Below are 16,693 nucleotides of genomic sequence, written 5' to 3'. Positions count from 1 at the left end.
ACTAAATTAAACTAGCTATATGACATTGTGGAAGATTATTTAAACCTCTTGTGTCAATTGCAATAACTGATCTAAAAAAAGGAATAGAAAAACTCCCTTACATCCTTAGGAGAGGTTATGACATATCTGAGTAGTTCTTGCTGAGAAGTAGCATGTTTGGCATCCTATTTTGTATACAAGTAACAGTCAAGAGTCCAAAAAGTAAAGAATTAAAAGTTCAGCAAAAGCAATCTTCAATTCTGGATATAGATGGGTTTTGATTGACACATACATTTTGAGCAAGTGACTGAAGAGTTAATGTTGAAGGGATATATATGCAAAAATTACTTCATAACTCAGCAAAATTCACCGCTAGACTTAAGTTCTACACAACGCTATATGTAACAATCTAGTTAGGATCAGACTTTGCCAAGTTGGTTCACTTGGTTGTCAGTGATATTGTTTGCCGTTAATTACAGGAGAACAAAGGCTTTTTCCCCTGGAGAAGAATCCCAATTTGAAAAAAAATGGCTTAAAATTATTCCCAAAAAGACAACTTTTTTCCCAAACAGTGCAGTCTCAGTAGTAATTTTGCATGAATTCAAACTGAAAAACATTCATTTATACATTTTCATGTCTTAAATGACTATATGTACAGATTTGAGGGTCTATCTTTGTATCATCACTGACAATAAGGGGTCTTTTTTCAAAGCAGGGTTTGACTCTTGAAAGGGGGTCTGCAAATTGAAGTTTCAGTCAAAGTCATGGTTTATTTTTAATTTCCCAATTTGATAAAAATGACGCATATTTTCCCAATAAAAAAGGGTAGAGGTAGTTTTGAAAAAAGCCAACAATATCACTGGTTGTAATTAAGTAACTGCTGGTTTAAGCCAAGTGCAATGAAGTAAGAAAAACCAATGATTTACCCTTCTTAAAGTCACCAAACAGATATGACTCAAACTCATATTACATTGTATATATTTATTGAATGTTAACATATAAAAAAGAAGATGTGGTATGATTGCCAATGAGACAACTATCTACAAAAGACCAAAATGACACAGACATTAACAACTACAGGTCACCGTATTGCCTTCAACAATGAGCAAAGCCCATACCGCATAGTCAGCTATAAAAGGCCCCGATAAGACAAAGTAAAACAATTCAAACGAGAAAACTAACGGCCTTATTTATGTAAAAAATGAACGAAAAACAAATATGTAACACATCAACAAACGACAACCACTGAATAACAGGCTCCTAACTTGGGACAGTAAGTGTTTCTCGTTTTTTGTATAGATTAGACTTTCACTTTATGGCTTGCTGTTTCGGTGTGAGCCTTGGCTTTGTGTTGAAAATTGTACCTTGACCTATTATGGTTTATAAATTTTTATAAATTGTGACTTGAATGGAGAGTTGTCTCATTGGCACTCATATCACATATTTCTATATCTACATGTATATACATTTGTAGAGCAAACAGTAATATACTACTGTTCAATAGTCATTAATATATTCAGTGAAAACAAATCTGGTTTGCTAACTAAAACTGAGGAAAAGTTATATCAACCATTGTCAACTATAGAGAAAAACAACTTAATGGAACAACAAAAATATTGAACTGCAACAAAAACAAACGCCAACTTACATCAAATCAAACTATTTGATAAAAACTACCTTAAGTTAGTCCACAAGTCCTGGACTCATGAAAATCTGTTGAATCCAAATACAATGAAAGATGCATCAAGATTGAAATATTTTGTATTTATAAACTGAACACATATATCATTTTATGGCAAAAGTTTAAGTCTGAATTTTCATTTCATTGCATTGCTCTATTATGTCGTGCAAGCTAAATGAATAAATTATATTGCATTAAAATATCTTCTATAATGGTTGGCCTCACCATGAACAAAAATAGAGAGTCCCTGGAATTGCCTTCAAAAATCCTTAGTGAGAACCCTGGTGAAGCACAGCTTTACAGATGAAGACAGATATTTCTGAGTTTCCTAACCACAATTACATCCTCCTTTATTCAAATATAACTGAAGTATACTTATGTACAAGCCTGTACTTACATGAGCATCATGATAGGTGTCAAATGTGGATCAGGATTTGCTTATACTCCTGAAAAATCTTACATCACAGCAGGTAAAGTGGGTCTCATTGGGTTCTAAGTGTGACGCGTGATTGCCGATTTTTTGTAAGCATGACACAAGTAACATTGAGTAAGTCAAATTATTGTGCCGTGAAAATGGGAAACGAAGTCTAGTGGGACGCGGGAAATTAGGAAAAAAGAGAATTGCTTACGTACATTATATAGTGAAAGCGGGATACGGAATCTGACAAAACAATAAGAGGGATCCGGGATCAGAACCCCCAAGGAGACCCCGGTAAAGTGTGTCCAGTTTAATGTATTGCACTTCTTAGAATTTCTATGTTGTGTTATGTATTTGGTTGTTTGCTTTCTTTTATTATGCCTCAGCATAGCAGAGGGGTTTTTAGGTTTTCCCCTTCTCTGTTTGTATGTCTGTCTGTCTGTCCGTACATCCGAAAATTGGTTTTTGTTCTTTAGGCCAAATAAAAATATATGTGTGGTTCCAGTTACCCTACCACCCTACCTTTTAGTCGTAAAAATAGCTTACCCTAAAGATTTTTTGTCATTTTCCATGAAGCACTGTTAAAATCAGAATATTGCGCCCATAGACTCAATGTAAAAAAATAACATAAAATAAAAAAGATCCCTACCTTCCTACCCTAATTTTTTTTTAATGTAACTGGAACCACACATACTATTTTATTTGACCTTAACATTAGTTTTCCTGAACCAAATGTTATGAAACTTATACACAATGCTTATTACCACAAAATACACATCAAGTATGAATTTTGGTAGTGTCACTTCAGCTGTTCTAGAGTCATGCCCATTTACGAGGGTGGTAAAGGGGGGTACTGAACACGGAAACACGTGAAATTAAAAACGCAAAAACGTAGCACGAAAATTAAAAATCGGGAAAAATGAAGCACGAGAAATAAGATCGTAAATATTAAGGAATTTATCCGAAACAAGTACCAGAAGTTATACTCAGCCGTTCTTGGAGATCATGCAGCTATAAGTAATGAAGATGAAGACCTTGCAGTCACCTTTTAGCGTCCGCTACTTAAATTGCATCTTATTTAATAAAAAGAAATTAGTATTCATAGCAATTAGATGGACTTCATTAATACCATACATATTGCAAAAGTAGAATGGTAACAATATACATCAATTTCTATAAGTTTACACAGGTTTCAGAAGGTATTACAACACACTGACTTTTTTTTAACAAATTCGGGACATGCACGAGAAATTAAGAGCACCGACACGAAACACGGAAAATAAATAAGGGGAAACACGAAGCACGCAAATCGAGGCAAACACGAGAAAACGAGAAATAAAACGTCAAAACACGAAAATACGTGAAATAAAATGGCCGAAAACGTTGCACGAAAATAACCCTTTACCACCCTCATTTACAAAAGGAAAAATTGCAAATTTTATTTTATAATTTCAGCCAAGTAATGAATACTATATACCTAGTAATTAAACTGTAGTCATGGAGGCAGACTTGCACCAAAGACCATCTCAAACTTTATCAGATGACATAGACACAGATGTACCTCTTGGTGAAGAGGCTTATGAAGCAGAAATAGAAAATAATGGAGATATTTTAGAACCTCCAAAGGTTCTGGTGGACCCCGGTCCTTTTCTGTATAACAGAAGAGTATGTGTGGTAGCCTTGCCTGTTTTTCTGCTCATGTTGTCAATGGTTGGAGAAACGTAAGAACATGAAGAATATATATTTAATCAATATCTTTTTTCAATTTTGTGCTGAGCCTTAATTGTTAACGTAGAGTACAGGGTGATCTAAAGTATTTTAAGGCATCTAAATCAACTATTTCATCTGAGGAATTTGTATTCAGAGTATGATCTAACTATTGAATAATACTACATAGATTATTGTTATTTAAATTGACTGGTTGCAGGAAAATAAGTTTTTGCCAACTGTGAGAACTAATTCTCAAATTTATGGAATCTAAACTTTTTGAAATTTAAATAAACATAAGGTTTTCAATCATTTTTGTCAATGATATACATAACAAACACACACTGTAGTCTGCTATAAAAGGTCCCCGCATAGCAAAACAATCATATGACAGATAGCAGCCAATCATATGACAGATAGCAGCCAATCATATGACAGATAGCAGCCAATCATATGACAGATAGCAGCCAACAACATCCACTAAATTCCAGGCTCATGACCTGATCAAGTACATTTAAGGTTTGAAGTAAATTTTCTTATATATATCTATGTATGTAACAATATTTGTTCTTCTTTTCTTTGTAGACTCGTGTTGCTGATATGTTTTGGTCTAGCTGTATTGTTATGTGTAGACAACAAAGGCTTACATCAAAGGTAAATAAACCTTATACAGTGTCAAAAAATCACGAAAACTGGATTTTAAGAAAAACAAAATTATGAGGTTTCTGTTGAAATATGATTAATTGAGATAAAATTGTAGTACTGTTTATGTTAACAGAGAATAAATATTTACATTTTTAAGACCAAAGCAAGACATCATAATCTTATAAAATAGTGAAATTTTAGACAAAAAGTTATTTTCAATGATCAAGCCTAATATTACAGAAAGACTTTAAGTCCTGAAGAAACATTTCACCATAGACACTTTATAATGTATCAACAGTTTGTGTGAATCTTAGAATTACACATGATCTAATTAAACATCAAGATTATCTCCGAAGAATTCTATAGGTCATATGAGCTGATGTAAACATAGATATAAATACACAGGCAATATGCAGATTTTTTAGGTCTGTTTGATTTCATGCTATATATTTAAAAAGATTTAGTAAATAAACATTTTACCTGTAGGTGAATGATTTTGGTGGCCAGAATCAGTCTACAAAAGGAATTCTCAGATGCTCTACTTCACTTTTCAATGTTGCCATTGCCATTCTTTAGAATAACTAAGTATAGTTGGCTTCATCCCAGTTGAGAGTTTAAAATTGAAATTTGGATGGATACAGATTCAAATGAGTTGAATTATTATTATTGACTTGCAAATGAATAATACTTCATCAATGAATTTGAGGTTATTTCTAAAAAATCGAACCAAGACTGTTTGCTAACAGTGAAATATTATTTCAAAGTTGGAATTAAATAAATGTTTAGACAAAAAAAACATGTTTTGATTTTTTTGTCAACTTTGTAGCTAATTCCCCTTTAATGACATTTATTTCTCTTTCAGTTGCTTGTAAACAAAATTCATACTGTTCTTTCTTTTCAGGAGTATGGTTGTATTTATGTCCATTTTTGTTCCAAGTCATATTCTCATCATTTACTCATTCTTTCCATTAATCTGGTAAGTATAATAAACATCATGTGTCAGAAATAGTGCATGTATTTATTATACAAATATTTAATAAATAGCATGTCAAAAAGTAAAATCACATAAATACTGAACTCCAAAGAAAATTCATAAAAAGGAAAGTCCCCAATCATGCCAATAAAATGGCAAAATCAAAAGTTCAAACACATCAAATGAACGGATAACAACTGTCATATTCCTGACTTGATACAGGCATTTTCTTATGTAGAAAATGGTGGATTGAACCTGGTTTTATAGCTAGCTAAACCTCTCACTTGTATGACAGTCGCATCAAATTCCATTATATTGTCACCGATGTGTGAACAAAACAAACGGACACAATAGGTAAAAATGTCAAAAATAGGGGTACAGCAGTCAACATTGTGTTATCATCTTAATCACTATAAAAACAACAAATGTAACAAAGAAGCACAAAGAGGCATGCATCAAAATCAATGTCCTCGTTTTGCTTATATTATACAATTTTATTTATCTATGTACAAATGGAACTCCTTCTGGGCAATAGTTTTATAGGTTTTGAAATAAGAGTTCAGCATTCAATAGTCTATGTCAGAAGAGAAGTCTTAAGAAATAAAGACAATGATTACAATATGATAAAATCAAAACAGTGTTTTGTCGAATCAGCTGATAGTTGTTTTCAGTTTTCAAAATTTAATTAATAATTGTAGCAATCAACAGACAGTCTGAGGTATTGACCTAAAACAGAATTCTTTTTCATATCTTACTGAAATAATTTTCAAAAATTTCTAAATTTCCAGTGCTTGTTTATTTTGTTAAATGAGTAAATTCAGAAAATATATACATATCAAAATCGAACAAGTCTGGTGTAAAAGTTTATAATTTACTTTCATACTTACATATTACATTTCAGGGTATCTGTTTTGAATCTCATATTACTAGTTCTAGTTAATGCTTTTATACTGATGACTGGAGCGTGGATAATTCTACAGTTCAAGGTGTTCAGAATGAACGAATATGATGTTTGTGTGGTAAGAAAATTAGTCAATCACATTTAATATTGCTATTTTACGAAATTTTCCTTTGATCTTACTGACTGATAACTTTCATTGTGATATGAAAAATATTACTTAAAACTAAGGGCGCATGTGACGTTGTCAATGAAATTATCAATGTTGTCATAGGTAAAATAGAAATAATCATCATTTCACTGTACCAGCTCAAGCGAGAAAATCAATCTCATTGAGATGACAAATGATAATCTATAATTTTAAAGCAAATTAATAGTTTTCGAATCTGAGATATTGTACTGTATTGTTTTTGAAATTTGATTGGATCTTAATATCGTGATCCAGTCATTAAGAGTGCAATGTACTGGTCATATATTTGTTTAGAATGTTATTTAAAGTAATAAAGTGAAAAAGAAAAAAACAACTACACTTGAACTATAAATTGATTGTTTTCCTTGTTTGCTTTTATTTGTTTTAATTTTTCTATTATACCTGGTAACTTTTGAAATTTCCTACAAATAAAATCATCAGTCATCTCCCTTTGTTTATGTATGGTTATGGTAAAATTAGCCTTGAACGTAGCAATTTGACAACTCTACGTCAGAAAAATATACATTTTTTGATTTCAAAGGGATGGGGGATACTCATTATACACTCACATCTAAATCTTTAACTGGGCATAGGTGTAGAAGAGAATCATTCTGAAGTTCAGCGTCATAATTGTCAGTAGAATAACTGTATGAAGTCCATTTTCTGCTTGGCATATTAGGAAAATAAAGCAAATTTTTGTTTTGAGCTCAGACAAAACAATGTTATATTATTCAAAAAGAATTTATGTCATAATTCTATATATATTTAGTCAGAAATGTCCTAAATCAATTTCTGATTGTGCATGGTTTTTTTTCTTGTCTCAAATTTAAATCTACATTAATGCCTAAGCATGTATTGCTACATATACTACAATATTTCTATTTTACAGTTTTTTGAGGAGACACTTTTTGCTGTATATCCTGCCATATCGGCAGGACTGTTATGCTGGGCCGCATCCACTGTGGTACCAATACAACATATTCCATTCCTCTTAGCTTTTATAGGGTATGTTTTAATAAAGTTAATGATTGTGGATTCAATATTATTCATGGGATTTCAATTTTCATAGATTTCATGTGTTCAGGTGAACCATGAATTTTAATGTTAAATAATACACCTTATCGCTATTTGTCCGCCATTACTGGATATCACACAGGTTCTTGTAAAATTTTGACGTCATAAAACAAAATATCTGACGCCACAATGGAAAAGTGATTGTTGTATGCGTCAAAAGTTCAAGCGGCCGGGTCGGCCGGCCGATAAGGCTAATAGCAATAAGGTGTATTACATTAGATGTATGTTTCATTATAATACTTTATTCTGATTGGCTAACTGCACATCACATGTTATTCCATAAGCAGTTGCATTGCTCAATACAACTTTTCATTCATGTAACACGACGTGGTCCAACAATAAAGTGCACAGGTGAATTAAATGAAAAAATATATAAAATTCGTGTTTTCATGATCATAGCTAAAAAATGTAATTATAAGTATTGAATGCTTCTTTTTGTAACTTTATAGGGTTGTAAAAGCGTTGACCATGCGCACATTTTTAGAATGAAGCGCTTCTGTGCTTCATACAAAATGTACTTAGGTCAACGCTTTTACACCCCAATAAATTTACAAAAAAAAGCATTCAATTCTTAAATGAAGTACATATTTTCTTTAGGCTTGTGTGCAGACTCTTGTAAAACCATGAAATCACTTGACAGTGTAAATGATAACTTATTTCTATCGACATCATCCTTACTAATTTTATAAAGTAGAAAATAAAAGAAGACACTATTGATCACAGCTCCCAAAATTTAGATGAATAATGACAAACAATTATATACAATGAAACAATATTAATTTCATTATGATTATTCAAACAAAAAGGTTTATAAACAAGAAAATGTAATATAATTTCGATTTTAACTTGCTATTAAACTGATATATAAAAAAAGTGAACTTGTTTAATAATACAAATAATCTAGACTAAATAAACTTATCCTAGATACCAGGATTAATTTTGTACACACAAGACATTCATTTCATATACAAAAAACTCATCAGTGTTGCTAAACCCAAGTGCCACTTCCTTTCAATATTTCTAATACCGTGTAGCAGGTTATTCTCACGAAGTGTAAATTTTCCCTTATTTTCACAGATAAAACAAACTTGCGAAAATAAATTCTGCCAATTTAAAGTATATTAAAGTTTGAATCTGTCAAAATAATAACCACCAAAATATTTTGTATACATTATTCAATGAAAATCGTGAAATTTTTGCCCACTATACAGTAACATGTTCTTGTAATTTTGCAGGTTTGTATTCCTGCAGCTGTTTATGGCACCTACCACATCATCATTCAGAAAACCTAAGTCAGAGGAGGACAGTTGTAACATCCTGAAGGTCGCCAGTCTGACGGCTATCTCTGTGATATATTGTACTCTACCAACCATCCTACAGATTGTTATACATGTTGTCCATCGTAGTCAGATGTTTCATATTTCATTTGTTGTAAGTAGGAAATGTTTCATGAATTAAGAAGTTTGCCTGAAGTGAAGGGAATATCTTTTTAAGAACCACTACTATGTTTTTGTTTACAATTTTATGGCGGAAGTAGACTTCAAGTCTTCTGAAGGCCAATGGTGCCGACTTTAAAATCATTAATTCTCCGTATGCCGCATTCGTTTCCGTGTATTACAATTTCATAACAACTTTCGATTCCTGACACCGATTTTAACATAATTAAGCATCTGAATCATTAAATTTGTAAATTATTTTATAAGGATTGAAAGACAATCACTGACTATCGTTAATATGTACCCTTTTATTTATGTAAATTATTCGATTTCATCTCATCTACATGAACGTCATTTGTTTACTTGAAACCGGATGTTTTTACTGTAGATATTTGTAGTACGCATGCGTGAATTGGGTATCGGGACAACTCGCCCTGTTTACATGTTCACCCTTGGTCTGTTCAACTTCTTTCGCCCGTATAGCCCTGTGTTCATTCTCTTTACTCTTATCAAGGATGTTTTATAATAATTTGTTGCATTTATTAAAAAATATTAATATTAAGGGTATCGTTAAAAAACTCTTAAAAAAACGTGTTCCTTGTAAGACAATCGTGTTCAGCCAATTAAATCCTGTGTTTCTCATGATCAATTAATAAGCCAATCAAAAACGTTTTCTCTGAAGATTATTCTCACATGTTAGATTTTGAACTTGTGTTGTTTTCATCTAGTGGTAAAATCGCCAGTGAACATGGCATGTGAATTTTCATTTTCAAGTAGGTTCTTACACAGCTGAAGGATAAAAGCATGGTTGATTGACAAAATTCAATGAAGCAGTACTACCATATAAAAGATGATAAATAGTTTTTTTTACACTAATTTTTTGACATAATACTTGTTGTAACATATTTTATTTTTGTATTCAATTAAATAATTTAAAGGACAATGTACTAATCTTTTTTCACGAAGACCAAATAAACAGGTTGGGAACCCCCCTCCCCCATTATGAGTGGTATTTTTTAAATGAGGGACTCCCTAAAACAAGGTGTCATTGTTGAAAAAAAAGAAGAAAGAACATTTTTAAGATTTTTAACTCAAAAGTGGGAAAATTCATTATATTTGGAACAACTTTTCTAAATGAGGGTTCAAATTAATAAAGAAGATATAAGTTTAGAAACATCACAAAATTCTTTTGACATGTTTTGACCATTTAATACTTGATAGGTGCATAGTTCTTGGGGAAAAGTTTCATCAAATAATATGAATATAAAGGTGCTCATTTTTTTACAGTGGGTTGTAATGTACTTCCAATGAGGATTACCCCTCATTTGGAGTGTTGTTCCCAACCTGTTAAAGGTCCATCTTTGTGCATAATTCAAAATTTGAAATTTTAACAAGCATCTAATATTCTTACACAAGAAAATAAACCCTGGTCTGCTAGCTACATGTTCATCTTTTCTACCGATTTAATAACTAGAATCATGCAAACAGACTCGAGAAAATGGCATGTTAGTTCATCATACAAATATGACACTTTTTCTAGACAATCCAGATCGTGCACTTAGCTAAACATTGTAACCTTTAAAATTGTTGTCGCGCACTTAAAACCCCCATGGGAACTTTCAAAAGATGGCACGTATGTAACAAGTCTTACTATTTTTATGCCCCATTTATGGGCATTATGTTTTCTGGTCTGTCCGTCTGTCCTGCTTCAGGTTAAAGTTTATTGCCGAGGTAGTTTTTGATGAAGTTGAAATTTATCCAATCAACTTGAAACTTAGTACACATGTGTTCTTTATGATATGATCTCTCTAATTTTGCTGCCAAATTAAAGATTTTAAGTAAGTGGGGCTGCTTTTATGGTAATTCAAGTTACCTTTTATTTACCTTCTTCCATCTCAGAGCTATCAGCTCTTTGATTATGCATTTCTTTCAAGCTTTTTTTTTATGCCCCACCTACGATAGTAGAGGGGTATTATGTTTTCTGGTCTGTGGTCTGTTAGATCATCCGTCCGTTCGTCCTTCCGTCAGGTAAAGTTTTTAGTCAAGGTTGTTTTTGATCAAGTTGATGTCCAATCAACTTGAAACGTAGTACACATGTTCCCTATGATATGATCTTTTTAAATTACCTAAATGCCAAATTAGAGTTTTTACCCCAATTTCACGGTCCAATGAACATAGAAAATGATAGTGCAAGTAGGGCATCTGTGTACTTGGGACACATTCTTGTTTTATATAAAAACAGATTATTATGGTTTAGTTTTTAAAAAAATCTTGAAAAGCATTAATGAAAACGCTTTTTATAAACTCAAAACTCATCTATATTTTCAGACTGAAGTTATTTTTCTATCCATGACACAGATATTTTTATTAACGTTGATGAGCATCAGACCATTAGTGGAAGCTCTAGGTCAGTATGTTGTATATTATAATATCTATATAAGATAGCAGTAGTAGAGATAAATGTATAATGAGAGAACAAAATTAAAAATAATGCAATTTATTAGAGAAATTACAAATCAAAATTAAATCAATCAATACACATCACAAAGTTTATTTAATATCCAAACACAAAAAACACTTGGAATCTAATGTACATACTGATTGTTAATTATTAAAAATGGATAAAAACAAATATGGATACATGATTTAAAAAAATTATATACATGATTGGAGATAACAGCTTCCCCAGTTCATTATTACTGATATAGAGTAATAGAAGTTGTAATTTTTAAGTTGTGCACATTAAGAACAAAAAGAAAATGAATATGCAGAAAGAATTATTTATATCGTGCATGCATGGTTTCATTGGTACATTTGATTGCATCAAACTGAAAAGCACAAAACTTAACATTCTTTTGAATTACAGGTCATGATCATAGTTTAGTAGTAAAGTTGAGATGGTTGAGTGGAGCTTCAGCCACCATTTTATGTTATCCAGTCCTGATGCATCTTGGGATATCCTCTCACTTTTTACCTTGGTTACCAGCTGCCATTGGTACATACTCAGTTTTTGGTGCAGTTCTAAGTTACAAGAAAACCAAGGTATAATTCACATAGTAGAAGAAATTTAATGCCCAAGTGAATAAACTCCTCAGAATCAAAAAATAAATTAACAGATTGATATAACTACAAGTGGAAAACTTGCATTTCTTTTGCAATAATTATAATTTCATAAGTAAATTAGTTGAAGAAAAAAACCAACACCCACAAGACTTTTTCAAATCAGAGCAAGGACAACAATATTTAGGGTCAACTGGGGTTGACATGAAGCAGTTCCTCATGTCATAATTAAAAATATTTTATAAAAACATCTTTTTGTCTTTTTTATGCTAATTATATGAGATTTACAAATACTTAATTAACTGCTAATCAGTTTCTAAGAAAGAAATGCAGCTGTATAAATTTATGATATGGTGTATTTTATTTTATAGAGAATATCTGATGGAGTGTTAGCAGTAGCCATTATCTTTTCTGTTCTATGGGGATCATTGTTACCATGGAAACTTGCATATCCTTTTTTGGAAAATATTGTTACACCAAAGTTACTTATCATTCTGTTTAACATGCACTAAATTGTTGATGGTAGTTTAATCATCTTACGCATTTAAACCCCAGCTTGATTTTAATCAATTATTCAATTGTTCAAGGCAGATGTCACCTTGAAGGTTGTGTTGTAGCTAGGGTGATGTATCCAGTGTTGTACATGTGACATGTTAGCTTGTTACTGCTGTCTGTTTAGGTCATATGTATAAAATCCAGTATAGAATGCAAGACTTATGCAAAACAGGGTTCATATACAGTCATCGGACAAAAGTGAGTGTCCAGTCAAAAAAAGTCCTATCATTTCAACTAAAATCGATATTTTTCAAAAAAATATTACGAAGTAACTGTTTGAGCGATTTTCTAAATATAGATACCAAAAGATGTAGAAATATCTGAAGTTTTATTGTTTATTTGGTTATAATATCATTTATGCTCATTTTAATTTTCTGACGAGATGAACATAAAGAAAAATATTTCTTGAAAAGTTTGCTATTATTCTAACCAAAATAAAATCGTAAAAATTTGCATTTGTGTTTAACTCATCAGATGATGAGAACAAAACTCAAGAAAATTATGACTAAATAAACAATAAAACTTCAGACATTTTTACATCTTTTGGTATTTATTTTATAAAAATCGCTCATACAGTTACTTGTAATAGTTTTTTGAAAATTTTTGGTTGAAATGATAGGACATTTTTTGAGTGAGAACTCACTTTTGTCCCATGACTGTACTTTGGTCACACCAATATGTTCTCTTATTTTACATGTATTTTATAAAAAGATTACACACTTTTGGTCGTTTGAAATTCACCAGTCTTGTAGTTACTATTGACGGTCAGTCTTGCACCTAATTTTATCAAACCTAAATTTTGTTGACTATGTTAAGTGCTTGAATTTATTCTAAACTGAGAGGTAATTACTCAAGCATACATTGAAGTCACATAGCTATAGTCTTAGAAGCTTTACAGAGATTAATTTCCTGACAAATTTCTAGAATTGCATTAAATTGTTGTTCTAATGTATATGATTAATCTTTTTATATTTCTAAATATTGAACCTTAACACAGAACACATTTAAATTAATATTTGGATTGCCATTGCCTGCTGTATATGTGATGATGTTAACCAATGCTGTATTGTGCCTTTTGATTGGTTATGTTGGAAGTCATGGGAGACAAGAATTATTTAGTATACTTGTTTGTATACAGACTGTTGGTATGTATAAAAGGAATAAAATATTTTATTTTAAGCAATATAAGATGTTAATGAGAGTTCATTTTTGGTAAGAACATGAAAGCATTCTGTCTGTATCTATAAGTGCTTAGAAACCAACAATCAATCATTCAATCTTTTCCAGTATATATTGCTGGTAAATTCTTGTATACAGAAGTGACATACTTAGAAATCTGTGAATGACAAAACTTGCATAAAATAAATACAGATGTCAGGAGGGAAAATAAAAAAAATCACAAATATTAGTCAGCTATAGGGCGAAATACATACTAAGTATCTTTTATTTAAAAAAACTAGATGTGTCAAAGCGACACGAATGGCCCCGTCCCAAAAAGTTGAAAAATCTGCAATTTCAATATAAACACATGTGGACACAAACATGATGGTAGTCCACATATCAAATATCAGCTCAAAATCTGGAGGTGAGTAGAGAAAAAATCCGCATAACTGTGATTTTCAATAATTTATCAAAGTCCAAAACCCGTAATTTCAGCGAAAATAAGCGGAGGGGAACGAAACTTCAGCTTGACCTATAACTCATCATGGTTAACTCACATACCAAAAATCAGCCCAATATCTGAAGGCGTTTAGAAAAAAAGTCTGTAGAACTGTGATTTTCAACAATTTCTCAAAGTCCAAAGCCCGTAATTTCGGCAAAAATTAATGGAGTAGAACGAAACTTAAACTTGATCTGTAACTCATCATGGTTATCTCACATACCAAAAATCAGCCGAATATCTGAAAGCGCTTAGAAAAAAAGTCCATATAACTGTGATTTTCAACAATTTCTCAAAGTCCAACGCCCGTAATTTCGTCAAAAATTCGTGGAGCGGAACGAAACTTAAACTTGATCTGTAACTCATAATGGTTAACTTACATACCAAAAAACCAGCCCAATATCTGAAGGCGTTTAGAAAAAAACTCTGTATAATGGTTTGTTGCGGAATTACCAAAAATCAGCCTAATATCTGAAGGCGTTTAGAAAAAAAACTCTGTATAATGGTTTGTTGCGGAATGACGGAATTACGGCAAGACAGAATTTCGGACAAGGGTAAAACTATATGGCACCGACAACTTTGTTGCGGGGCCATAAAAAAGGCAGTTGTTGAGTAATTGCTAGTATGATATGATGTTTTCTGCAACATCATTTTAGTATTTGTCATTACTACATGTTAGGCAGGGGCTGCCACGAAGAAAGTAGTGTATTATATATATATGACAGAATTTAAGACGAAAACATGTTGTAAAATCTTTTTAGTTGTAAGAATAGCACCTATTTGTTTTGTCTTGAAACCTTTTATTTATTTTAGTGTTTGTTTGCTGTGAAACTGTGCTGTATGATGCAGGACTATACAGATGGCAGTTGTTTATAATCACCTGTGTAATAGCTGCATATACATTTCAGAGGTAAGACAATAAGAGTGTGAACCTATTCTCAAATATTTCTGTAATTTTCAAAAATATAAAAACAAGAAGATGTGGTATGATTGCCAACAAGACAATTATCCACCAAATGGTGTGGATGTAATTAACAGTATGTCCCATATGGGCTTCAACAATGAAAACAAAACATACAAGTTCATCAACGTTTTGGTTGATGCATATGAAACAAAATTTTACCAAAAATATCTAGAGGATTTTTTATGATCCTTTGCAACATGAAGGTCACTGTTTGTCAGGTTAGACAGTCACTCTCTAAATGAGGTACTTTTCTATATTTGATATGATAATAAAGAGATGTGGTATGATTGCTAATGAGACAAATATCCACCAAAGTTCAAATAAAGTAAATATAAGCAATTATAGGCAATCATATGGCCTTCAACAATGAGAAAAACACAAACTGTAATGGGCTATAAAAGACCCAGACCTAAATAAATTATGAACCAATTCAATAGAGAAAACTTACCTTTAATTCTACAACAAAACAATTTACTGAAAACAAATATGACAGACATGCACCTACGACAACCATTGAACTCAAGCTCCTGAACTAAGGCTAATACAAAAAAGGAGATGTGGTATGATTGCCAATGAGACATCTTTTCCACAAGAGACTAAAATGAACCAGAAATTAACAACTATAGTCACTGTACAGCTGCATAGTCATCTCTAAAAGGCCGTGAAATGCACATTTGATATAAGTTTTTTATCGACAGATTGTGGTACCAATGAATTACACTACTTATGTGTTTGGACAATTATTGTCTCTTCAAAAAAATTTGAAAATCCAAAACCTTATATGTATAAACTTCAAAGAGCTGATATAACAGAATAGAACCAAAAGTATGAAAATTACTAAGTTTTCATCTTATATTTTACTTTTCCCTAATATCATTTATTATAAACAATTGACATTTTTAAAATCACTTTTGATAAAATGATATAAGAATTGGTTAACACATAATTGTTATGGTGGTAAATTTATGAAAGAAGTACATCATCATTTCATTTTATTTTTCAGATTACATTTATCTAAGAAATTACCGTTACGATTGAGTTGTTTCTGCATGTCTCTATACCTGTCTAAAGCGACCATTGTGTTGATAGAGCACTTTGTATTCCATCCTAACAAAGTACCAGTCTACAGCTACGTTACTATCCTGTTTCTGGTGTTTATGATCATTAGAATATTTGTCACAGAGTTCGATACAAATGTTCATTCAGTAAGTGATACTGTATATATTCTGTGAATACATTTATTTTGGTGGAAACCAATTTTTTTTTTGTGGATTTAGGAAAACTTGTAATTTTATGAGTATTTGGTTTCTTGGTTTGGCTAAAGTCTTTATTTAACCTTATAGAAAATTAAAACTCACTTTTAATTTTGATGGTATTGTTTGTATTCAGCATTAACTGCAGTCCCCAAAAGTCAATCTCTCATTTTATGTTCATCTTTTAACAAAAGAATGAA

The 16,693-nt window shown here is 31.6% G+C and overlaps 1 protein-coding gene across 1 annotated transcript in view; it reads left to right on the top strand.

Annotated features, from left to right (window-relative positions):
• LOC143048880 (uncharacterized) overlaps positions 1 to 16,693 on the top strand; it is a 33,973-nt gene that overhangs the window by 4,869 nt on the left and 12,411 nt on the right. The window contains exons 2-13 of the mRNA XM_076222750.1: positions 3,534 to 3,799; positions 4,371 to 4,439; positions 5,332 to 5,406; positions 6,305 to 6,422; positions 7,381 to 7,496; positions 8,801 to 8,996; positions 11,330 to 11,408; positions 11,868 to 12,043; positions 12,433 to 12,511; positions 13,621 to 13,761; positions 15,090 to 15,186; positions 16,244 to 16,445. Of these exons, the coding sequence (XP_076078865.1) occupies positions 3,576 to 3,799; positions 4,371 to 4,439; positions 5,332 to 5,406; positions 6,305 to 6,422; positions 7,381 to 7,496; positions 8,801 to 8,996; positions 11,330 to 11,408; positions 11,868 to 12,043; positions 12,433 to 12,511; positions 13,621 to 13,761; positions 15,090 to 15,186; positions 16,244 to 16,445 (1,572 nt within the window). The 5' untranslated portion in view covers positions 3,534 to 3,575. The remainder of the gene's footprint in view (positions 1 to 3,533; positions 3,800 to 4,370; positions 4,440 to 5,331; positions 5,407 to 6,304; positions 6,423 to 7,380; positions 7,497 to 8,800; positions 8,997 to 11,329; positions 11,409 to 11,867; positions 12,044 to 12,432; positions 12,512 to 13,620; positions 13,762 to 15,089; positions 15,187 to 16,243; positions 16,446 to 16,693) is intronic.

This window comes from Mytilus galloprovincialis, chromosome 10, assembly GCF_965363235.1.
Source record: "Mytilus galloprovincialis chromosome 10, xbMytGall1.hap1.1, whole genome shotgun sequence".
Classification (NCBI taxonomy): Eukaryota; Metazoa; Mollusca; class Bivalvia; order Mytilida; family Mytilidae; genus Mytilus; species Mytilus galloprovincialis.
This window is presented reverse-complemented; position numbering and strand designations above follow the sequence as displayed.